General features: G+C 39.0%; 1 protein-coding gene across 1 annotated transcript in view; it reads right to left on the bottom strand.

The window, feature by feature from the left end:
• Positions 1–25,877, bottom strand: part of nphs1 (NPHS1 adhesion molecule, nephrin) — a 170,866-nt gene that overhangs the window by 10,070 nt on the left and 134,919 nt on the right. Inside the window, exons 18-25 of the mRNA XM_036565266.1 lie at positions 25,006–25,127; positions 20,220–20,382; positions 19,573–19,729; positions 18,545–18,696; positions 14,019–14,130; positions 11,803–11,984; positions 7,096–7,149; positions 2,303–2,416 (exon numbers count right to left, since the gene is read on the bottom strand). Of these exons, the coding sequence (XP_036421159.1) occupies positions 2,303–2,416; positions 7,096–7,149; positions 11,803–11,984; positions 14,019–14,130; positions 18,545–18,696; positions 19,573–19,729; positions 20,220–20,382; positions 25,006–25,127 (1,056 nt within the window). The remainder of the gene's footprint in view (positions 1–2,302; positions 2,417–7,095; positions 7,150–11,802; positions 11,985–14,018; positions 14,131–18,544; positions 18,697–19,572; positions 19,730–20,219; positions 20,383–25,005; positions 25,128–25,877) is intronic.

Here is a 25,877-nt window from a genome sequence, read left to right as displayed (position 1 = left end):
AGAGAGAATGTGAGAGAGACAATGTGTGTGTGTGTGTGAGGGAGAGAGCAAGACAGAGAGAGAGAGAAGAAGAAGGACAGAAAAGGGGGGAATGACAAGGTGATGACAGTTTGAGAGAATGGGGGGGCAAGAGAGTCAGATAAAGAGTGAGGGGAGAAAGAGAGAGACAGCAGACAGGAAAAGAGAAGGAGAGGGAAATAAAAATAGAGTGACCTAAAACCCAACGACATCACTGACAGCCTCACCACACTCAGAAAATCAGACCCAACATAATCATAACCAACCAGAACACGACTGCATCACCTACTGGACTAATACTGCACAACAACAACACACACTTCAGTGTTACTCATCCCCGAAGATCACACATTAGTGACCTGCCTGACCACAGTTAAAGAGAAAAACTGAGGAAGGTGTGTGACGAGGTACAGACAGAGCTGGTCACTCAGAGAGGCTGGACTGAGCTCTCAGTGGTGGAGACGGAGCTGGTCTTCGTAACACGGACCTCTAAATATGACTCCATTAGAAATGAGTTCTATAAGAAAGTGAGCAGCGTCTGTCCTGAGTTTGAGCTCTGCAGTGACTCTGAGAAACCGCTGTACGTGTTAGGAGAGAAGAGCTGATCACACACACAGTGAGATATGAGACAGCCTTCACAACCTGAGGGACAACCAATGAGATAACAACTAATTATTATTGATTATTACTGATTATAACTTATTCTTTCACCCTTTTCCTTTATCAGTTACTAATAATCCCACAAATAAATTAATATTAAATAGTTTGTCACTGTAATCTATAATATTATCTTTCTCTAATTTATGTTTAAGTACTTCTTGTTAACTGCTTTGGCAATAATGTGGCAAAAAAATTGGCAAAAAAGAAAAGGAGGGAGATAGAAACAGACAGGGAGAGAAATAGTGAGAGAAAGACAGTTCAGAGTGAGGTAGAGAGAAAGAGAAAGTAAGCGAGACAAAAGAGTGAGAGACAGAGGTAGAGAGAGAAAGAGACAGAGGAAAGAGAAGAAAAGGGTGAGAGAGAGAGAAGTTGTGTGTATAAGAGAGAAATAGTGAGAGAAAGACAAAAAGGAGAGAGTGAAAAAGAGACAGACATTGAAAGTGAAAGAGAGAAATAGAGTGAGGGAGAGAAAGAAAGAAAGACAAAAAGAAGAGAGCATGAAAGAGTGGGAAAGTGAGTGAGAAACAGAAATAAACAGAGAGAATGTGTGTGTCAGAGAGAGAAATAGAGTGGGTGACAGAAAGGGAAAGAGAAAAAGAATGAGTGAGAGAAAGTGAGAGACAGGAAGAGAAAGTGAAGGAGTGGGAGAGTGAGTGAGAGAGACAGATACAGAAAGAAAGAGAGAGAAAGAAAGAGAGATAAAGTGAGAGAAATAGAGTGTGAGAAAGATAAAAAGGAGAGAGTGAAAAAGAGAAAGTGAGTGAGAAACAGAAATAAACAGAGAGAACGTGTGTGTCAGAGAGAGAAATAGAGTGGGTGACAGAAAGAGAAAAAAGAAAGTGAAAAAGAGAGGGATAGCAAAGAGAAAGAGAGTAAGTGAGAGAGAGAGACAAAAAGAAGAGAAACAGTGGGAGTGAGAGAGAGAGAGAGAGAAAGAGAAAGAGAGAAAGTGAGAAATAGAGTGAGTGAGAGAAAGAAAAAAGAGTGAAAAAGAGAGAGAAAGGGAAAGAAAGAGAGAAAGATAGATAAAGTGAGACAGAAATAGGGAAGAAAGAAAGAAAAAGAGGAGACTGTGAAAGAAAGAGGGAGAATCAAAGAGAAAGAGTGGAAGAAACAGAGAGAGAAAGACAGCATGTGTGTGTGTGGGTGAGAGAGAGAGAGAGAGAGAGAGAGAGAGAGAGAGAGAGAGGGAGAAGAGGGGTGAAAGACAAGTGACACCTGACAGTTTGAGGGAAGGGGGTAGGAAGAGTCAGAGAGAGAGAGACATGATGGAGGGAGAGAGAGAGAGAGAAAGAGATGGAGGGAGGGAGAAAAGGGCCATGATAAGGGGAAGAAGACGGAGAATTAAAAATGACAGCTGCTGAGGGAGGAAGAGGTGGCAGATGGGTGAGGAGAAGAGGGTGAAATGATAGAGGGAGCGCGAGAGAGAGAGAGAGAGAGAGAGAGAGAGAGAGAGGGAGAGAGATGGATTTGAAAGTGACAGCCATATTAGGATTCAGACAGGCTGTTCTTTTTGAGTGCTGTACTGTCGCCGCGGTAAGTAGAACAGTCTACAGCCTAGGACGCGCTGTCTAACAGCGCGGCGGTGAAGAAGTGACACTAAATGAGCTCCCCCGTTCCTCACCTTTCAGACTCCGCCCCCTTTTCCGCCGGGCGAACAGAACGAAGCCTAACGCGTTGAGCAGCAGGAGGAGCCCTCCAACCAGGACGGCTATGGCGTAGACTGGGACAGCGGAGGCTGTAGAAACAACCCACATTACGGAACAGTGAGAGGCAATGAACACGCGGCAGCGCGTTTATGTTAAACTGGAACACTAATACAGACATACGCCCTTGTGATGGATTCATGACAAGTGCATTTGCATTCATTTATACTGCATGTCAGTGAACATCAAAGTGAGACATCAAAGTGCAGCTTTTGAGCACAGCTCCAGCGCAGGCAGCTCAAACAGAGTCTGTCACTGATGAGTGATGGTTAATGCCAAAGAAAATGGGCTAAAAACAGACATGCAGAATCTACCATGAGGAAACGGTCTATTTAAATGCAGGGCCTGGTCAGAACGTGACTTGAATTGTTTACTGGGTAAGACGAACAGCCGGTTGAATCAAGATTGAATCTCCGTCTAATTTTGTTTTTAATTTTGAAAAGTGAATCAACGTTGATATCGCAATATTGTTTCAATGTCTTACTTGTCAACGCTGAATAAACTCCTACACTGCAAAAGTTATAGCTTAGCAAGTGTAAACATTTTTAATGTAGTCAATATATCTACTATTTTGCATTATAAGACTGTCGTGAGAATATTATAAGACTATTTAACTTATTTCTAGACATTTTAACTTGTTTTTAAACAGTTGTATCTTATAAAAGTGTCTTATTTCATTGGCACATCAAGTTACTTGTTTTAAGCATTAATTCTTCAAAGGAGCAAAATTATCTTCATTATTTCTCAAAACAAGTAAACTAATCTGCCAATGGAATAAGAAACTTTCAGTAGATAAAATCACTTAAAACAAGTAAAAATGTACAAAAATAGGTGGAATAATCTTATAATATTCTTACAACAGCCTCATAATGACAAATATTAGATTTATTCACTACATTTAAGAAGTTTTCACTTGTTAAGATATAATTTTTTGCAGTACAGATAACAAAATCAGTCAGGCTACATCTTGTCCGAATGCATGACGACAAAGCCTGAGCATTATCAGCCCAGACTTGGTTTGAATATAGGCCCAATTCTGGCCCAAATGCTCATCCGGGCCAAGCAACACATGCCGCTATTTATTAGATCGGCCCACATCCGGGTCATATGCCGCATGCTGCAACATTCAGCTCAGCCTCGGTTTGAATCTAGTGCCTATTCCAGTCCAATTACTTGGCTCACATTTAGGGCAAACACCGCATGCTGTGATATGTAACACTCCCACTGCCCAGCTAGCACAAATACTCACTTTCATTCACTTCTAAATACTTTTTTGCACACGTCTAAATTTCTATTTAGCACTGACATAACCTTGCCATAAACATGTCATACCAGATGCCATAACAGCTTATGTCCAATTATAAAACAGTGTCATGTTACTGTTACCGCTAGTTGTCTCGACAGAGTTCATAATGTTTGCTGTCATGATGGCGAACTAGAGTACACAGGAAATTAGCATCATAACATCAAACATTATTACAGCTGTCATTATAGTTACAGATAGTGGTAACAACTCAGCACATTGTCGCTGTACAAAGAAAAATAAGTATCTCCAAAATGGCATTTTCCAATTTAGTCGTGTTCGATTCCACCCGCTAGTTAGGACTCCGCCCAATCACACAATACCACCAGCGCTAGGAGGGTGAAGGCTAGCACAGGCTTCTTCTGAGTCCTGTGAAGCCACGGCATCTTTTCGAACTGCCACTAACGCAGTGTCATTAGACAACCGAATGCCAGGGAAAGCGCCAACCGCCAGAACTGTTACGTCAGCTAACAGATGCCTGCACTGGCTAGCATCACGCTGAGAGATTAAGGGGGGGGGGGCAATTGTCGCAACTCGCGATCTCCTGATGATAGGGCCAACGCTTAGACGGTTGTGCCACTCAGGACCAAAAATTAAGTTAATTTACAGATGATTTTATTCCAAGCAATTTCGGAGCACTTCTTTTTATTTATCATTACATTTTCACACATTGTAAAGGGCGGCTGCTGTGCTTAAATGACATAGAAAAAAAAAGAATCAGAAAAAAAGGAGTGTTTTTGAAAAGTGACTATATAATAACTGCTATGATGTCAATGGCATGGTTATGTCAGTGTTCTGTATCAGGGTTCAAGTGAAGTGTTACAGTTTCTTTTAACAGTTTACTGACCCTTATGCTGCATTTACATTATGATGGTAGATGCAAAGTGGCAAACCAGATGTTACATTTTCCAGTGAAGCAGCATCAGAAAAACTGTGTCACCAAGCAGCTAAGGGTGTGTGTGTATTCTGACTACTTCTGATTATTTACCACATCTGTTTACACAAATTCTGTTATGAGGAATAACACAATGTTTTTTTGTTTGTTTGTTTGTTTGTTTTTTTCTTTCTTTTCAACACCAGCCAGTGTTGCAGTGTCTTCATAGATGTATATGTTGTGATTTGTAAAAGATCACAAACTCAACATACCTCATAAAAGAAAGATGGCCTAAACGTCTTATATAAAAATGAATAATGTTAATTAAAGTATAAAGAATATAACTAAAAAATAACATTTAGTTGTTTTGCATTAGTGCATTCCATCATGTATCAATTGTGATTAATATTTATTAAAAACCTTTGATTGGATGCCAAAATATAATCATTTAACGGATCTCAAATGTAATTTGTTAAACTGGAATTTGGCACTTGGCGTTATTATAGTTGTCAGACTCAGATTTGTACTTTTTTAAATAACAATGACATGCTACTTTATTACTGCTATGCTAGCTAGCACTAAAGATATCACTTTATTTGAAGACTACCGACATAAGCAGTGGATGATGAGCAGGGAATGGTGTTCTTAACTAGGAATTACTAGTTACTAGGGGTGCGGAAAAAAAATCGATTCTTAGATGCGTCGCGATGCAGACGTGAACGATTCTGAATCGATTCAGAAATGTCAAAAATCGATTTTCCAAATATTTAATTTATAATGTAATTTTGACGGAACGCAAAAGGCGGAACTTGGAAGTGGGTAAGTGCAGCGCCCGGACAGTCTGTGGCGGCACATAACAAAAACACAACTGGATGAGTGAGAAATCCGACCGGCTCCCTCTGCATTAAAGCCAGGTTAGGTCAGGAGTCACAACACAAAACTCAAACCAGCTTGGGAGCCACAACATTTAATGTCCAGTATGTCTCAGTATGTGCTGATGTCCTAGTATAGGCTAAACAATATAAACGAGAGCGCCGATTTACTCTACCCTGCATTAAGCTTCGCCTACAGCCGCTTTCCTCCCATCTCCGCCAGAAAACTTTTCCTCAAAACTAGAGCAGTTTCTTGTAAAATGTCTCTCAACATTCGACTGTCTTACGAGGCTGAAGTCACTTCTTATTCTCCAGCTTCATGTTCGAATTTTCCCGTTCCACCTTAAATTCTGACTGAGGCGCCGAATGTAAATGTGGCACCATTTAAGGTGGAATGAGAAAATTCGGAAGAGAAGCAACTTCAGCTTCGCCGCTTTTTACTGTTTGACAGTCTCTCGTTGCAGATTTAACGTACCAGGAAACCAACTGCGCTGCTTATAAATGCGAATAACGCATCGCTACTATGTGACCTACAGTCTGCACGGCAATTCTTAGTCGTGGCGAAACAGGGCTTTCACAACAATGTTGCAGACGTCCCGTCTTGATCCCCCCCCCACCCCTTTCTCTACAACGAGACCAAAACCAAAGTTATAAAGTCACTAAAAACGGGTAGGACGGCTGTAACATGCTGCATGGACATCCATTACCACTGGATCTTATTTCACCATAACTGCGCATTTTATCGCAGATGAGTAGCAGCAGCGTCTCGTGCTCCAAAGGCAGTGAATGAGAGCCTTCTAGTTCACTTGCCACATCACTTCCATTTGATTTATTAATAAAAGATATTGGAAGTAAATTCATTATGGATCATTACAAATACTTTGCTTTAAAACTACAAAGTCCTCAGTGAAAAAATAGAAATGATGTATAGAAAAAAAAGATGCATCGATAATCGTTTTATAATCGCATCGCAGCCCTCTGAATCGTAATCGAATCGTGAGGTGCCTAGAGATTCCCACCCCTACTAGTTACCATTACTTAGGAATGATGCTTCATAACAGTGTTATAAATGTATATGTCAATCGCTTTAGATCAGTTCTTTAGTTTTATGTCAATACAGTGTCATTTACTTCCTTAAACATTGCAATTACTGGCATAGTTCAGAAATACTCAAGTATTGCTCTATAAATATGTTATTCAACGATTATTCATATGTTACAAAGTCCCTATGAAGCAATTCAAATGAACTTTTACCATGTTACAATATCAAGCTCTAACGCTGGAGTATGATGGCAATAAAAAAAATCTAAAACTAACAATGCAACACAGGGAGTTCGCTGGTCATTTGGCTCGTGGTGACACCAACATGCAAACATTACACTATCCATCAGTGGCTGCTACCTAACAAACCTTCAAAGCTTGGCTCTACCAGTCCTGCAGGATTGCATGCGATTACATCAGGGCTGACATCACGTCCCAGCTGCATTATGGCTGGTAGCTATATCATAGTGCATGAGAAAAGGCCTCGCAAATTAGCCTTATGAGCGGAGATATTGATCTGAAATGTGGAATGACAGAGGCGCTCTGAGCTTGATGAATAGCAGCAGCGGAAAGCCATCTGTGAACAGGCTGACGGGGCAGGCAGAAACGCAAGCACAGCACCTTCGGAGGAGTCCGGCACTTCTGGCTGAGGCTCGCTGGGAACGGGCTCGCGATCTGCAGAGGGTTGGAGGGTGGGGGGTGGGGGGAAAGAGGAGAATCAGCATCAGCACACACACTTTGTTTATAGTCAACCCACAATAAAACCCAAGAAAGTCAATGAATTATCTATTTCTTTATTAATATTAATATTTATTAATATTCCAGGCTTATTACACACTAAGTCTTATTATTCAGTAACTACAGGGACTTCAGTGCAAACTAATGGAGCTATTCTTTGGTTATAGAAGTGTGTAATGAAATTTGGGCCTGCTGAAGGGCCCACAGCTTGGTAAGGGGCTAACTTGTTACAGCTTTTTTAACTCCAGAATTTCCTCTAAGGGGATCAACAAACTGTTTTGTCTATCTGTCTGTCTGTCTGTCTGTCTGTCTGTCTATTTATAAAAGTATAGCTTGACCAAACATGCTTATGTCATTACCAATGAATGGAAGCTAATAGCCATCAGTTAGCATGATGTAATTTGTATAAGGCTAATTCATGGCTATTCAATTTTCATTTATTTTTAGCAATGTTAGCATCTTTGGCTAACATTCGGTCAAAACTATGTGGTGGTCTCAGTAAATGTGTGCTAACTGCTAAACAGAACTCCCAATCACAGCATTGTTTGTTTTGATACCTCCTCTTAACTGTGATTGGCTCTAATCACCACATTGTTTATTCTAAGACCTCTCCCCCTGACTGTGATTGGCCCTAAGCACTGTATAATTTATTCTAAGACCACCCCTTGCTGTGATTGGTCCTAAGCACTGGATAATTTATTCAACTTAAAATTTGGAAGCCATTGAACTTCAAATAATAAGTAGTCAGAATGTAAAGCACAGATTATTATTCTATTAATTTATTATTAGAAGATCTGTAAACTCTAAAATTCCCTGACCTAATCACTGCCTTGTTAAGTTCTTTCATGGCCAGCTTGTGGGTCAACACTTCAGTTCCTCCCTCTCATAACCACAGAACTTGCACATTAGTGTATTGATTACCAGGTACGTCATGGTAGATATTGAATAAAAAGCCTTAAGATTAAAAACTGAATAATAAGACAGGTTAAGCTGTCCAAACAAGCTGTGTACCATTGTGTCATGTGTGACTTCATTTAAGAATGTTGTCCAATTAATACATTGTAATTGTCTACATATTAATGAAAATCAACCAAGAACATTTCAGTCTCTTAAAGAAGTTATGGAAGTTAAGAAGACCCAATTGTTCTGCGCTACTAAAACCAAATGAAGCAGTTATTAATGCAAACATGGCAAATTAAACATTACCAATTATGAAACAAAAACGAAACAGTTTCAGTGTATTCTCAGACCTCTGACTGGTAGCACAAAAACAGAGCGACATCAATCAACAGCCGTGTAAGACCACACAGATCGGATGACGCTCAAAACTTGCTTTGTTTTCATCTAATAACCAAAGCAACACATCATAATTTAGCACAGAGCTGCAGAACTCCAGAAGTTTGCGTGTTGCAGTGATTTGAGAGTGGGCGGAGGTGCTAACGATGTGGTTTAACGGGACGGATCCGGCACAACACAGCATGATTGCTGCAATCTGAGTGTGTTGTTTTCCAGCTCGCACACAATCAGTCGGGTTTTGCTCGCCGTCTGCTTTCTGAAGCAAACCAGGCTTAACCCCCAAACTCTTAATTGCTTGTAGCAGCAGACGCAGAGTAATAACCCTGTATCTGTATTACTCTGTAATATCTCTTTCGTTGTGCTGATTTTGCTATAACTGCATTAAGCTTTTGAAACAAAACTTTGGAGCCGCTAATGTAGTTTCTGTTTACTGTGTTCTAAATGTCTTGTAGGGGGACATCTTAAAGGGCTTTCTAAATTCAAATGCATATTTCTTAATACTGCTGTGACTTTTCAGTAATTAGATTTGGTTACAGTTCGTTATTTAAACATGCTGGCCTTTAAATTCTCTTCCTTAGCATATTATTTATACATCATTGCTGTTGAAAGAAAACCTTAAAAAATCTTCATTTTCGGCATTTGTAATGTTTTTACAGAATTTGAATGCCATCTGCTCTTTACAAGGTTAAAATATCAATGAATGGGCCAATAGAAATACTCCAAAATTATTTAAAAAGTCACTGTTCCTTCATTTCTATTCAAAGTTAAGAATGTTTTTTCTGCTCCTGTAAAGTTCCCATTTTTGAGATATGATTTTTTTTTGTTGTGACAGCAACACATTTGCTCTTTAATAGTAATAATAACAGAGTTGTACTTACACATGTCTTTTAAGAGATGCTTGAAAATAATAATAACGATTGGCTTTTTATAGTGCAAATATTATGGAAAAGCAGTTTTCCTTTTTTTAATAATACACACTTAAAATTAATGGTTCTTCAAGGGTTCTTTAGCAAAGAAAACTGTTCTTTATAGAACCATGAACACTTAAAGGCTACGTTCACACAGCAGGTAAAAGTGGCCCAAATGTAATTTTCTCACCAAATAAATTTTTTTTTGTTTGGCTGTTCACAATATCTTTTAGATGTGACTTATATCTGACATTGGTCTGAAGAGATCAGCTGCTAAACTTACCCACATGTGCAAAAGAACAATGCTTCACATGACACGGTCATCCAATCATAACTGTCAATGAACGCCAGTCGCTCCTGGAGCTTTCAGCTTCACCTTCACCAGCATCACAGGAGCCATCAGGAAGCTTCATTGACTGACAGCTGGGCTCCTCTCCCAGAATGTGTTCAGGGCTTGCCATTAAAAGGTCACGGTCACTTCTTTGGTTCGAGTCCTCAGATTCTTTAAACTTTGCTTTCAGACTTTTCTTTGACGCTGCAGCCTCGTTCTCCTACAGCAGCGTTTGGCCATTTCTTTCAAAATCTCTTCGAACACGGAGCGGTTGCAATACGTCTCTTCTAATTTTTGTATGGAAACATCAGCCTAAATGTTTATGAGGTCTCAGCAGTGCAAAATGATGATGAATGTCGAGTTGGATTGACGTAAAAGTCGCATGAATTCCGATCTGGCTGTTCAGACTGAGTCGCATTACTGCACATTGGATACGGATTGGATTTCACATATATCACATATGAATGCGTCTGATTCAATGTGTTTTTGGCTGTTCACACAGACACATCTGTGTCACATATTAAGAAAAAGATCAGATTTGGGCCACTTTGACCTGCTGTGTGAACAAAGCCAAAGAGCCCTTTGCACGATTAAAGGATCGTAAGAGGGATCTTCAGATTGATGGAGAATGGGCTGTACATGGTACTATATAGAACCTTTATGAAAAGGGTCCTATATAGCCCCAAAATGTTTTTTCTATTGCTATGATATCAAGCTTGTTACAGAAAGACATTAGAGAACAATATGGTTCTACATACAACCATTTTCTTTACTAAGGAACACTTGAAGATCCATCTTTTTTAAGAGGGTAGAGCCCGATGTGTATGTAAAAACATAGTTTCAACATTTCCATTCATTGGTTAGTCCATATAGTCCATATATGCAAAGCAGGCTGCAAAAACTGCCTTGTTTGTTTGTTTGTTTGTTTTCGTGTGTGTGGTCATTAAAACAAATGTATTCACAAATATCCACTTAATCAGCCTACAGCACTTTAGCTCCTCCTATTCACACTGAAGTTATAAGGAGTGTTTCGGTCCAGACTGCTTTGTGAATAAGGAACAATACGGGGCCAATCAGAACAGCACTGTCTTAAAAGCATAGTAAAAAAAACAGCCTGTTTAAGTCTAATGGATAAAGAGGGGCTAGAAAACAGTCATGTAAAAGTGAACGTCACATAAAACCCATATAAATTATAAGCTGCCAAAAATGTAAGATATGGGCCTTTTAAGACTGCAGTTAACTTCTACAAACACTAAACTGTAAAATCGATCTTGAATATCCCAATTTCATGTCATGGGGTAAAATTCTCTGGCAGTGTTTTATGTGCAGAAAGAGAATTGCATGCTCCAGGCAATGCTTCTGCAGCGTTTATTCCAACAAGGCTTGTTTTTCCACAACAATATGCTCACACTGCACCCACTCTAGTGGATGATTGGTCACACAGTGATTGCTTCGGCAGCAAACGTGGCTCTCAGCACTACGGCACAGATCTTGCACTCGATGCATGCAACCTGTCTTCAGTTCCCTCTTTCAACGATTTAACACACCAATGTGAATGTTGCTTGCATGATGATACAGCTCATTTATCAGCAACACCCACCTGGTCACTTTATGGACTCCACAGCTCCTTATAGGTCCACTATAAAGGTGTACAATTACAGCCTGTAGTCTATCTGACCAGAGTTTCTGACCACAGAACTGCTGTTGTCCAGATATTATTTGGGTAGTGGACTATTCTTCTGGTTTTTACGCATGGCAGTGTCACTTCTAGGTCCAAAACCCAAAAATATCCAGCCAAGACTGGCTCTGTGGTCTGAAACTAGAGGTTGGTTAAAACAAACTTTGGATCAACAGCTGGGCTACAGTCTGAGGCACCAGTAAGCTAGGGGTTTCTAATAAAATGGCCAGTGAGGGAATGTATATAAATGTTGTCAATTAACTGTTCAATAAGCTAGACAGGTAAACACGTTATCTACCAAAACACCCTGGACAGTGCTTTAGGACTTGTTTATCCCATTGCTCAATGTGACAGTACCACAAGAGGTCTGTACTGACCCAAGGTGGTGACGGTCAGTACTGCCCCATTGTCGGCATAGCTGCTTTCCCCCATGGAGTTAATGGCATTGACGGAGAAGTTGTAGGTGGTGGAAGGGTTCAGGCCGGTGACTGTGTAGACAGTGGCTCTTGGAGGAAAGGCATCCACATAGAGATAACTGGCAGACCCCGCCCACCGATACCTGTCCATTGGTCAAACAAGATTTACAAGAAAAGTTCGTGACAAATATTATACAAAGTGATATGAAGAGCTAAAAATTAAAACTAGGTGCTGTTTCAGTATGATGCTATTATTACATTGGCCAATTTTGAGTCAATGATATATGAACTATGGTTTCTTAAGCCTTAATCAACCTGGATTAGATTACATTCATTAGACCTAGTTTGAATTTTAAAGGTCTGGCGATGTATTTTGCAAGGGACTCATATGGGATAAAATATCTGTGTAATTTCCCCAAAGTACCCCAAATAGCCAGGATCAAAACACTATAGCCGGACATTAAGCTTAGGGGTTAAGTTTAAAATGTGGCAACTAAGCAAACAACTAACTTCCAGTTGATGCCAAATAGAATAGCCTTACACAATTTAAAAATATGGTTATTCAAGGGTTCTTTAATTAAGGTAATGGTTCTATTTAGAAACATGAGTTCTGTACAGGAAAATTTCAAGCTTAAATGTTTCTTTGCAGGTTAAAGTGGTTCTTCAGATTGATGGAGAATGAGTTGTATATGGTTCTATATAAACCTTTTTGAAAATGCTTGGATATAGCACGAAAAGGATTCTTCTTTTGTTATGAGCTTGACGTTGTGACATTAGTAGATCCCTTTTGGTACCACATAGAACCAATTTTTAAAATGTTCGGTAACACTTTACTGTAGGGTGCTGTTCATGAAACTACATGACACCTACATAAGCTTGTCATGATAACTGACATAGCCTTGCACAACTGTTTATAAATGCTTATGACAAAACACAAAATGAAGGTTAAATTGGCCAATTTTGATCAGTCAGCTAAAGTAATCTTTGACAAATGATGCCTATTGTAATAAGCATGTATGAATAGGTATGTAGGGTTATGCCAGTTGTCAAGACAACCTTATGTAGGTGTCATGTAGCCTTGTGAACAGCACCCTACAGTAAAGTGTTACCAAAAGTTCTATTTAGAATCATATACAACACATTCTCCATCATTATTTCAGCATATAAAGAACCATTTAGGCATGAAATGGTTCTATATAGAATGCCTTTACTAAGCAACCCTTGAAGAATCATCTTTTTTAAGTGTGTAGTATTGTAAGCTGAGCTCCTTCAAATAACCAAATGCCACCCAATAAGACATTCCATTGCTTTGTGAGAGGTACTATTGAGATGTTTCATTTTTATTCACCTTGTAATTAGGCCATCACCAAAAAAAATGTTATAGATTACAGCTCTGTTTTCAACTTGTGCTTAGTCAGTCTCTTTTTCAGCAGTTAGCCTTGTCTGCCGGGTCACCATCAATATGCGCCTGTATCTATTGGCAAGTTTTGTTATTGCTTTGCCTTGAAGTCTTACTGAAGGTTTCACTGAATTACAGACAGTAATTTGTACTGAATATCTGCAATGAACATTGCAGACTTTGATTAACATCCATGAATACATCAAATTACAGCACCTTCTCAGGTTAAACTAATCCAGTTGGAATGGGGCTTTAGATACACCTTGGACTTGCAGTGTTACCTTACTTTAAAATTTGCAGGCAACCAAATGATAGGCGTCCAGTCATTTCCTTTGGGAGGATGCAATACGTAGCCATGATCTTAACAGCAAGCAACACAGCGACAGGTTGAGTTTTCTCAATTTTAGGCAAATGAATTATGATGTGATGAAGCGACAATCTAACTGATTGGCTCAAACAAAATCGTAGACACTGAGGTCCCCAGCCACGGCTCTCTAAACTTTCTGTTTCTGTTGGTATTTCATTCCTATTTCCAACAGTATCACAAAATTATCAAAGAAAAACTTATAAGCTTGTAAACTTATATTCATGTTTCATAGCAATACATATATAGTGCATATTTTTACACTTTCTTATCAGAAGCTTAGCACTGTACATGCCCACACTTGGCAACAAGAACAGCCACAAGCACACCCACAAGAGAAAAACTTCAGGCGACCTTAGCGACTCGAAGAATCCTAATGCGAACATAGAGTAAGTCAGCATCTCTGTGACTCACCTGACGCGGAAGTTCTGGATCAGGCCTCCATCAAAGCCTGGCATCCACTCCAGAGTGGCGGAACTGGAAGAGACACTGAGCAGCTTCAGATCTGAAGGGGGGTCTGGGTAACCTGAAAAAGACAATGTATGATCATGGTAATTAAGACGTTCCAGTTTTAGGACATTGACGCAGGTGGCCAGTTTATTAGAAACACAGTTAGAGGTCTGCACAGGCATGAAATTGAACCTTTATCTGCAACTTTGAGGCTCAACCTAAACCTGCTAAACTTCAAACCTGGCCCCGAACTCATTCGATACAGTGCTTTGCTTTGTTACTAAACACTTAAGCTGACCGACAGAAAATGAACCAAATAAACTTTTCACTTATCCGAGAGTTTGCTGTAGCCAACACTGACCTCACTGGTGTGAGAAAGTAATTAGACACTGTCATTTGTTTCTGGCTAGTGGCTGCTGGGGAACAGCGGCGTGCACAGTAAATGTGTTGCTGAGAAGATGACGTGCCAGTTCTCTTGCTATCATAGCTGATAGTATAATCACAAGGGCTTTTTATCTGATATAATGACCAGGTCATACATGATGGGGTCTCATTTTGAAAATTTTAATGAGTTCTTCTTTAACAAAATTCCTTTTTATTTGTTTCATGGTGATCAGTGAGACAGGCTTTATTGGATATGTACTAGACTATAGTAGAGATAGATAGATGCAGATAAATAGAGACAAATAGAAATAGAAACCAGACCTGAGCCAGATGCTAAAAAATGGCCCAGACCAAATCCAATATTTCACTGGGCTTCTTTCAGCTTGGATCAGGTGGCAGACCTTTACGTACATTAGAGACTGTAGCCCATCTACTGATGCACAGTTTGAGGCCCAGTTTCCCAAAAGCATCTTATTCTTACATCACATTTGGGAAAACTCAGCCTATGTTAGTCATCCTCTAGTGCTTCATCAATGGTCAGTTTACCACAGATCCGCTGAACATTTTTGGGTGGTGGACCACTCTCACATATGTAAAAAGCCCAGCAACACCACCGTGTCCGATACACTTGAAACAGCACCACTTAGACCACCATATCAGTGTCACTGCTGTGTTAAGAATGGATCACCACCCAAATAATATCTGGTCAACTGTGGTCCTGTGGTCAGAAGCTAACCAATGAGTAATGGCATAAAGGGTGGCGGGGTTATAAATAGTGCAGCAGCAGATGGACTACAGCTGTATATAGTGTGCAGTTACAGTGCTGTGAAAAAGTATTTGCCCCCTCCCCAGTGTCTTCTATTTTTGCATTTCTATATTTGTCAGACTTGAATGTTTTAGGTCATCAAACTACTTTTAATATTAGAAGAAATAACCCATGATGATTTCATATATTGAAGGAAAAAGTCCTATTCATCCCTACCTGGCCATATGTGAAAAAGTAATTGTCCCCTTAGCTACTAAATCAACCAGTTAACCAAATTCAATTGACTTTTGAGTTCAGTTTCACTAGCCACACCCAGGCATGATTACTGCCAGACTTGTTGAACCTAAACATTACTTACGTAGAACCTGAATGGCAATGTGATGCAGGATAGAAGGTCTCATGATGACATATCTAAAGAGATTCCAATACAGATGTGAAACAAAGTCATTAAAATCTACCAGTCTGGAAAGGGGTACAAAGCCATTGCTGAGGGGCTGGGACTCCAGCGAACCACTGTGAGAGCAATGAAACTTGAAACAGCGGTGAACCTTCTCAGGAGTGGCTGGCCTACCAAAATTTCACAAAGAGCGAATTGACAACTCATTCAGGAGGTCACAAAAGAACCCAGACGAACATCTAGAGAACCGCAGGCCTCACTTGCCTCAGTTAAGGTCAATATACATGATTCCACAATAACAAAGGCACTGGGCAAAATGACATCCATGGAAGAGTTGCAAGGTGCAAATACTGCTGAACAATAAGAACACAAAGGCTCTATCAGAAATCCTGAAGGGGAATGTCTGCCCATCAGTTTGTGACCTAAGCGCAGTTGGGTTGCGCAGCAGGACAATGATCCAAAGCACACAAGCAAGTCCACCTCTGAATGGCTCAAAAGAAACAAAATTAAGGTTTTGGAGTGGCCCAAAGTCCTGACTTGAATCCCTTTGAGATGCTGTGGCAAGACCTCAAATGGGCAGTTCATGCTTTTAAACCTGCCGTATGAAAAAAACAATTCTGCAAAGAAATGTGGGCTAAAATTCCTCCACAGCGATGTAAAAGATTCATTGCAAGTTATCACAAAGGTTTGATTGCAGTTGCTACTGCCAAGGCAGGCAGAATGAGTTATTAGGTTTGGGGAGCAATTACTTTCTCACTTGGGTAATACAGGCTTTGAATGAATCTTCATCTTCACGAAATGGAATGATCATTTCAAAGCTGCGTTTTTGTGGTGTTGTCTTTATCTTATATTAAAATGAGTTGGATGATCTGAAACATTTAAATTTGACAAATTAGCAAAAACAGAAGAAATCGAGTGGGGGCTGATACTTTTTCACAGCACTGTATATATAGTGGATGTACAATGCAGGTGGAGCTCAAAGAATGTAAGCAGAAGGGACATGCTTAAAAGGTTTAAGGGTTCTTTAGCAAAGGCAAAGGTCATATGTAGAACCATAACCACTTAAATGCTTATTAACCCTTTGCATGGTTAAATGGTTCTTCTCTATGATGGAAAACATATTGTATATATGTATCAGTGTATAGCACCAAAAAGGGTTTTGCTACTGTTGCAAATCATAGAACCTTTTTTTAATACTATACTTTTTACTAAGACTGTAGGTGTTTCTAATAAAGTGGCCACTGACTGTATAATTTTGCATACACAGCTGCTAGCCAAATTTCAGATCACTGTTATCTTAATAAAGGAGAGCTGGGGAATGTGTTTGCATATTTTAGTGAGAGGAAAAAGTGCGCATTTCATGTGTGCGAGTCACTGAGGTAAAGAAGGAGTGAGAAACTAAGAGAAAGAGAGATGAAAATATGTCCTCATTCATTTCACTTGGTTGAGTAAATAGCAATTATCTGCTCTCACTCTCGGGACGGAGGGGCAGAAGGGTCAGTCCTTCTTTCTTTGCCTACTCGTTCACATTAAAAAACAGAGAAAAAAAGCACGGAGCGAAATCTGGGCTATTTTTCTCCCACAGCCTTCTGATGATAAGAAGCATATAAGATTTATTATCGCTGCGTCAGATTAATTATGAATATTCACGGCAGTAAAAATAGAGGAGGGGGGCACGGCGAATATTGGATTGTATTTCATGGTTTTTATGGTAAACATTAAACGTCTCCGCCTGAGTCCAGAGAACTTGCCGGAAGAAAGACAGAGGGGGAAGGGTGGGGGGTGGAGGGATGAAGCTGCTGGGAGGAAGCCTCACTAATAACAGAAAAAAAAATAGAGAAAGGGAGAGAGGCAGGAGGAGGAGAGGATAATATTAAATGGAGGAAAGGAAATGAGAATAGTAAGATGGGACTGAAGGAGAAAGAAAGAAAGAAAGAAAGAAAGAAGAAAGAAAGAAAGAAAGAACAGAACAGAATGTAAGAGATAGATACAATTAGACAGAAAGCAGAGAGAGAGAGAGAGAGAGAGAGAGAGAGAGAGAGAGAGAGAGAGAGAGAGAGAGAGAGAGAGAGAGAGAGAGAGAGAGAGCGCACACAGAACTGACTTTTTTTAAAAAGCAAGAAAAATCTTGAGTGACCTAAATGAGCAACAAAATGGTTCTAACTAAAGATCTCCTTTTAATAAAGCTCCATGTTTTTTTATTATTATTATTATTATTATGATTATTATTGTTGTTGTTGTTGCCGTTGCTGTTGTTGTTGTATGTTGCCGTTTTTGTTGCATTTGTTTCTTTGTTCATTTGTTAATTTATTTGCTTATTTTAATGTATAAATGAAAGTACATCTGCTACGTAACTTAACAAACTAGAATTATCCAGAAATGAACAGAACACAATTCAGTAAACAAGGTGAGCTGTGAAACGCTTTACAGACTGACTGGAACAAAACCACTTTCAAGCTTATCTGGCAAATACTGAAGTACTGAAAAAGCTGAGCTGACCCTGATGTTGCGACACTTTGATAGCTCTATCTGTGATAGAACAGTAAAGCTGGTTTTATGTTGGATGTTGGTTGGATATTTAACATTCTCTCCTCAAGTTCTCATGTAAAAACATCAAACTTACATCTTCTCTCTCCCAAGAAAACAGAAAATAAACTAAAATGAAAACATAAAAAAGTCATTTGAAATTTGCTGAACATGATGCTTCGAAAATGCAGATTACTGATGCATGATCTGTGTTTTTCATGATGTTCTATTATCTATATGCAATAATAATATGTTCTCTATATATCACATGTATGTTACATATGGGACATATTATTGAAAATACATGATCTATAACACATATAAAAATAGGTTCTGACTTTATAAAAAAAAATGTGTGTATGTGTGTATGTGTGTGTGTGTGTGTGTGTGTGTGTGTGTGTTTGTGTGTGTCTGTACTGGTGCTGAGTAGTTGTATGTCCAGACTGTCCTCCCCCTGGCTGTTGCGGGCCGTGCAGGTGAAAACGGCATAGTCCAGCGCTGCACTCACATTAACCACAGTCAGCGTACTGGTGTGGATGGCCCCCTCCCTGACCGTCCGCTCGATATACCTACACACATATACAGACCAAGAATGGCCCTTACATCACACAGGGACATTTTCATCTAAAATAGTGCCAATATTAAATTATACATATTAGCTCACATTACCTGAACAACCAGCTGACCAACATCAGCACATTAAGGGTGCATTCAAGTGAGGCTATTTTAAATGTAATATGCACTGAATCTCATGCTTAAATAGCAGGATGTACTTCTTAGAGGGCAGATTAACACGTTATTGAAGAGTAGATAATTATGAGACAATAAACATAATAATAAACATGAAACTCCTTTTGACATCCAGATTGTGGTAATCATTCCTCTAACTGCTCTGCTTCCAGTTATGTAATGTACTTTAGTCCATGTTTATAGATAATAGCATCAATAGCGTCAAAGGACACAGAAGCAAGTCTATTAAGGATAACTGAACACCTCAACATAGTTTGAGGAAAGTGTGAGAACTGACGTTTTTAAAGCCAGGCAGGAACGTCTTAAACGAGCTACAAAACGATGCTTAGAATATATATATAAAAACATATACTATTTTTCATGTGAGTCAATGGAACCAGATGTTTTTCCAAGTCATTTTGAGCCATTTCTTCTGGTCCATTCATCATTAATTTTATGCACAATGTAAAATACATATATATATATATTATTATATATATATATATATATATATATATATATATCTTCCTTGTGTTATGTGTATGGTCTAGTGTTCAGGACAAAGACAGTTCTAGTCATTTTAACTGTATTCATGGTACATTTCCCTTACCAGTTCTAGTTAATATGTTATGTAATGTTCAAACTGTCCACTTGTGTCTCTACCCGGACACTTCAAATCTACATGATGTAAATCTTCCTGGTGTATGTCTGCATACCTGGGGTTGTTGAAGTCCAGTGGTACATTATTCTTGGCCCAGCTGAAGGTGACACGTGGAACGCCTTCTGCCTGGCACAGAATGTCCACATCAGTGGTACCATCCCCTCTACTGGCCACCTTCTTCCACTGCGCACCCTTTTGCAACTCTGGTGCAACTGCAGCACACAGAGACCAGAAGATGGGGAGGTTTTACATTACATATTTAAAGTCACCATGCCCAACACCAAGTGTTGGTTAGAGGGGTATAAAACCCCCCAGCACTGGATTGTGAAGCAGTGGAGCTGTGTTCTCTGGAGTGATGGAGCTCCATCCAGTACCTTTTGGATGAGCTGGAGTGATCCAGAACTGATCATCCAACATCAGTACTTGACCTTACTAATGCTCTTGTGGCTGAATGCAATCAAATACTTACACCAAAGTTCCGACATCTCAGAGGAAAAAGCTAGAAAGACTTTTGGGTGTATATTGGACTTGTATTGTATCTGTGTTATAGATTTGACCCAGAAGTTAACTTGCAGGTAAATAAAATATTGTAAAATTATGAGCTGTTATGAAATTATGCTGAAGCTGAAGTTACCTCGCTGATAGCTTAAAAGTAAATGAAGCAGTTCTTGAGCAATTTGTTTCTGTAAGGGTCAAACTCACAGCGGACGATAAGCTGTCCCACCACACTGGCAGGGGGTGCTATGTCATTATCAGCTGTGCACTGGTAAGGTCCTGCTTGAGCGCGGGTCACCTCAAACAGAGTCAACATGCCAGTAGCACCATCTTCACTCTCTTCACCCAGCTCCTCCACCTCCCCCTCACCCTGCAAGACAGGCACACAGACACACACACATAGAGGAATAACCACCAGCATCCAGCACAATAACAATACTGATCTCAGGTCAGCTGATTGACTGGGACAGTCAAAAACTTTCCACTTTTATGGCCCTGAAAATCTCCATATTCGCTTTAAAGAGTTACAATATTCTGAGATTTTGCGCATGGTCACTAACTCTTAACCCCTTAAATCCCAGGCTAATTACATACTAAGGTATTCAGTAACTACAGGGAATTGCAAACTGGCTGAGCTATTCTTAGATTACAGAAGTGTGTAATAAAACTTTGGGCCACTTAAGAGGTTAAAACTTAAATCTTACATTGTAACACATAGATGTCCCCATTGGCCAGAGTGAAATGTGTCTGCATCAGAGCTTTCTACGCGTTACTGTGTTTTCTTTCACCGTATGCATGAGTTCATCTAAAGCACAGTTTGGGTTGTTAGGTGCTTATTATTGTTTTGTCAGAACAACAATAATATGCCAATATGCTAAAAGCGGTGAGGCAAACTTTATTGAAAAAAAAAAAAAAAAATCTGACTGACGACCGTCTGTGCAACTTGAACTGACTTCCAGCACTACATACAGTCTATGTTTGGGGCCCTGCTGGTTCACAGGCTTTCAAGTCCTGATACACTCAAAATAATGCCAGGTTAAAATTAAACCCAATTTGAGTGTTTTTTTTATCACCCCGCACTGAGTCACTATGTAACAGAACACATGCTGGGTTAATCTGACCCAGCATCACTGGGTTATATGATCAACTCAACAGGCTGGGTCATTAGAGTTACCCCAAAATATGGTTACTTTGACTTAGCACTGGGTTCATTTGAACCCCTTTGTTGGGTTAGCTTCTGATATTTTTGTTTGCTTGTTTTTCATTTTCTTTTTTATATAACATTATATTATTATCTTCTTCTCCAGTGTAATCAACAGTCAAATCAAATCTCTATTAACATTTAATTTTCTCAGTTTGCTGCAGATATCCTGGCATGTTTGTTTCAAACTATAAAAAGTAGGCAGAATTTAGAAAAAAAATATGATAAACATTTTGCACTCAAAAACAACAGCTTATCCAAAGTAGTGCAACATCATGAGACGAGTGATTATATAAAGTCTATATAAAGTCAAATCAAGTTTCTTTGGTTACTAATACATGTAACTTAGTTGGTAGGCTAACACACAATATGATTATTATTATGACACAAATAAGGTTAATATTTACTTAAAAAAGACTTCATTTTCAGCTATGAATGTTAAACGAAAGGGCCAGAGCTACCACTAACCCTCTAATGAGACAGTGGAAACACACATGATAGCAAGCAATTTAGCTAACTTAATCCTATCAGCCTCACAACCTGAAACAAAAAGTTTATAATTGAGTTTTCTTGAAATAGAATAAATCTTTTTATTTGTTTATATTCATATTCATGTATTTTTCTTATTCGAAGTATTTTGGGAAACAAACCAAATAAAAACTTAAAATTTTGCACAACACATTTCTTACATTAAAAAAAAAAAATGCCTTAGCACTGAGAAATCACCCAGATCAAACAGCAGAAATATGTATTTTTGCATTAGCCCTTATGAATTAATGTCATTTTCCTGTGAGGTGAAGCATCATCTTCCTATTGCTAAGCAACAATCATGTTGTGACTGTTTTCAGTTGTGCTAGTTAGCTATTGTTTTAATAAAGATGTTTTTTAGGATTATTGGATCTGTAAAATTTTACAATTAATGGTACTCAGTGAGTGAAACATATACCATTACAGCTGCAACCAAAGGCCCACTTTACTTTTGATCTGATTGGTCAGCACAAAACAGCAACAAAACAGAACAGTCATGATGTTGGCTATTGGCCACATTGTGTTGATTTTGTTCAGTTCAGGGTGCCTGAGGTGCTCTGCAGATGTCCAGTGCATAAAAACGGTGAGCAAAACACATTTCTCCCATTGAGAAGAACTGAAAAAAGTGTCTTGGTGTACCAAAACATGCATGTGAACTCCTGTTAATGTACGACTGTTGTGGGCAGTTGTGTGCCCGGCACTTGCAGTAGTCTTGTGACCCTGTCCTTGTCTGGGTATGAACATGATAATCCACATTAACAGAATGAAATGTTCAAGGGATAACGCAACAGGTGAAGTAATAGGAGGACAGCTCAGTGGATAACACGTCACTCTGCATCCGAAGGATCATTTTGATTCCCTGACTAGACTGGAACAGCACTACTAGAAAAGACCCCCAATCCCAATTTAACAATTGGGTTGAGGTAAGAAAAATGAAAAGAAAAAAAAAAATCAACTGTGATACTGAAACATTGAGTTCTACATTAGTGAGTTCTACATATGTTTACATTATCTTCCATTGAAATATTTGGAATGTTTGTCCTTCTCTTATAAAGGTCCCCTTTTGGAAATACAAGATTGTGTTCCAACTGCAATGATATGTATGTGTGATCAATTGTAGACCTGTAAGTTCTACAAACTTCCGACTTTTGGCTTTATAAACTTGGGTTCTGCTAACTTTGGTTGGCTTATAGTGAATACAAGCCACTGTGAATAAGAGCGTCTGCTGAAAATGTAAATATACTCAGAGAGAGAACTTTTAAAGAACTTTTTCAAAGAATTAGGATTTGAAAAATCTTCACAACCTCAATCAGCATCCCTTGCACACAATAATAAAAAAATAATAATAATAAAGTATGTTTTTTCATTCAAATCATTTATTTGACTTGAATGAAATCAGTTCAATTGTTTGTTACCACATGATTTTGAACAGACAAAACATTTTTACATTGCAGTACAAGGACTGCATGAAATGTGTACAGAAGAATTATACCATTTTTCTGGCTCTCATATTTTAAACCATATTGTAGGGCCAACTGTGTTGAAGGGCCATGTGAGGAGGCTCATGGGAGGCGCATACCCTTCAGAAGAGGGAGTTGTTGTTTATGTTGTTGTCTGTTAGTTAAAAGATGTGTTATGTGCTATTTATGATATTTTGTGTTAGAGGTGTGGGATGTTTATATGTGAGTGTCACTGTGAGGTGACAGTGACACTCACACATAACACCACCACCACCACCACCACCACCACGTTTGGCTGTATGTTATGTGCCTTTCTGCTGGTTGATTTATAAATGAGCACTTCACACTTCTCACAGCAGAATCATGTGCTCTGCGCTGATACCACAGCAATGATGTTACTGTTTTAGTAAACATTATGAACTTTTTTTTTTTAATTTGCATATCCTATTGCTTTCATTAAAAGCTTTTTAGTCCAAATTGTGGCTCTTCTGACTGAAAACTTACTCACTTAAGCCATTTTAGAGAATGTATGACTACCAAGACGTACAGTACCATTCAAAAGTCAGAGATTTCCCAAGTTTTATTTAAGCTTCAGTGAAAACAGCAATTATTATTGCTAAAATTATTAATATATATTTGCAGAGTCAGCAAAAATAAAAGAAAATAAATATTTAACAGATAAGTGCAAAGTCCCACAACTACATATAATATCAATTTGTTAAATTTGCAATATTTATTGTGTCCACTCTTTACCTTTATTACAGATTCTGCTCTTTTCAGGAGACTCACTTTCAGTTTCTCAAAGAAATCTGCAGGGATATTTTTACACACCTACAAAGTTCAGTCTTAGAAGTTGGTTATATTTTCTGCTTCTCACAATCCAAGTAATCCAAACACATTCAGTGATATTGAGGTCTGGACTCTGGGGTGGTCAGTCCATTGTTCTGTGAACACCAGCAGCCTCTTTGTTTGAATTGCAATATTTCTACTTTGTTCTTCCTTCTTTTTCTATAATTTTAGACTCATAGCGTTGAGTTGTCCTCACAGTGGAAGGATCGACAGAAACATCTATTACTTTTTTTAGATCTGACACAAGAGTGGAGCTTGATTTTCTCTCAAAGATGAAAGTTTTAAGTCCTGTTTATCTGGTCAGTTTTGGTGGTCTCATTTTCTCTGTATCTTTTAACATTTTACTTTCGAAAACTCTCGTTTTTCCTTTGACTTTCCCTTTCCTCATGCAGGTGGGTGATCTTATATCTAATCTCCTCAAAAACACCCCCTTAAAAATGAATAAATTGAATTGAACAGCCATTTGACTGGAAATTAAAAAAAAAATAAATGGTGGCCTCTGACTTTTGCACATTGTACATATTAAACACAACCTCTTATACAAACATGGAGGGTGGCTTACAATATTAGAATTGTGGCCTAAACGCCAGAAGGACAATGGTTGTGCGCTTTGAACAGGAAAAAAAAGCTCTAAAACGGCACAATCTCAGCTAACACTGACAAATGTGGCCTTTGCTAAAGCTGCTTTAATGAAAGCTATTTTTCTCCATTTGGGACGGAGGTGTTGCAGAGAGGTGAGATAGTTAGAGCAGTGAAATATGGCGTGTCCCGCCGCTAAAGAGTGCCACCGACACAGCCAAGAGAAGAGGAGACAAAGAGGAAGAGAGGGAAGTCGGAGGAAGACAAATAGACAGTGAGAGCGAGAGCGGAGAGAAAGGAAGGGAAGGAGAGGAAAGTTGAAAAAGATGTTGTTAATGTGAGAAAAAGAGCGGAACCGAAAAAAGGAGTCACTCACCATCCACTTCCAGGAGAACATGCCAGAGTTGATGGGGTTGGCATCAGCTTCGCACATCAAATCTGCAGTGTCTCCAACGTTAACGAACACTGGGTCCTTCTTCATCTTCACACTCGGAGCATCTGTACAACAAACACAGGTTCAAATGCATACTCACTGTCACAGGAGGAGGGTTAGTGCTGGGTCATATTTCATCTATTTACCAGCAACAGTATTGATTTTTATATTTAGCAGTATTGATAGATCACAAAAACCTAACCGCAATGCAGTGAGGACCCTCAGGGCTTTAAGGCCTTCAGAGGAAGCCTAATCATTTCTGGGAACTAAAATTAGCTGTGTGTAATTTTTGAGCTCATTTTAATTACAAACTTTTATTTAAACTCTGCAATTTTTGTAGTACTGCTATTATTTCATTTAGATTTGGCTGGAGTCAAAAGAGTTATGATTTTGAAGAGTCCCACTGAAATATTGTCCAATCAGGATTTTTTTCTCAGTGGTTTCTAAGGTACAGTCAAGCGAGCTCTCCCACTGGTTAGGCCTTCAGGAGCTTAACTGAAGGCCTTACGTAATTATCCACCAACAGAGTTATGAAACAACAGTGGAATCAACCGATTATGATTTTGGTTTATAAAAGGTGGGACCATTTCCTGGCAGGTGGGGGGATAAAATCGTCTAGGCCTTCTGGAAGTTGTACACGTCACTGACTGTGAAAACATGCTGCAGTCTAACCAGGTTTTAGGCACTTGTTAATAATGGGTGCTTTAATGAGAGTCACTGTAAATTTGATAAATACAAGGTAAAATATATGTTACTATATGTTGCAAGCTTCAAAAACACATATGAAATGTCTTTTAAAAGCTTCAAATGTCTGT

The sequence above is a fragment of the Colossoma macropomum genome, unplaced genomic scaffold (assembly GCF_904425465.1).
Source record: "Colossoma macropomum unplaced genomic scaffold, Colossoma_macropomum, whole genome shotgun sequence".
Taxonomy (NCBI): Eukaryota; Metazoa; Chordata; class Actinopteri; order Characiformes; family Serrasalmidae; genus Colossoma; species Colossoma macropomum.
This window is presented reverse-complemented; position numbering and strand designations above follow the sequence as displayed.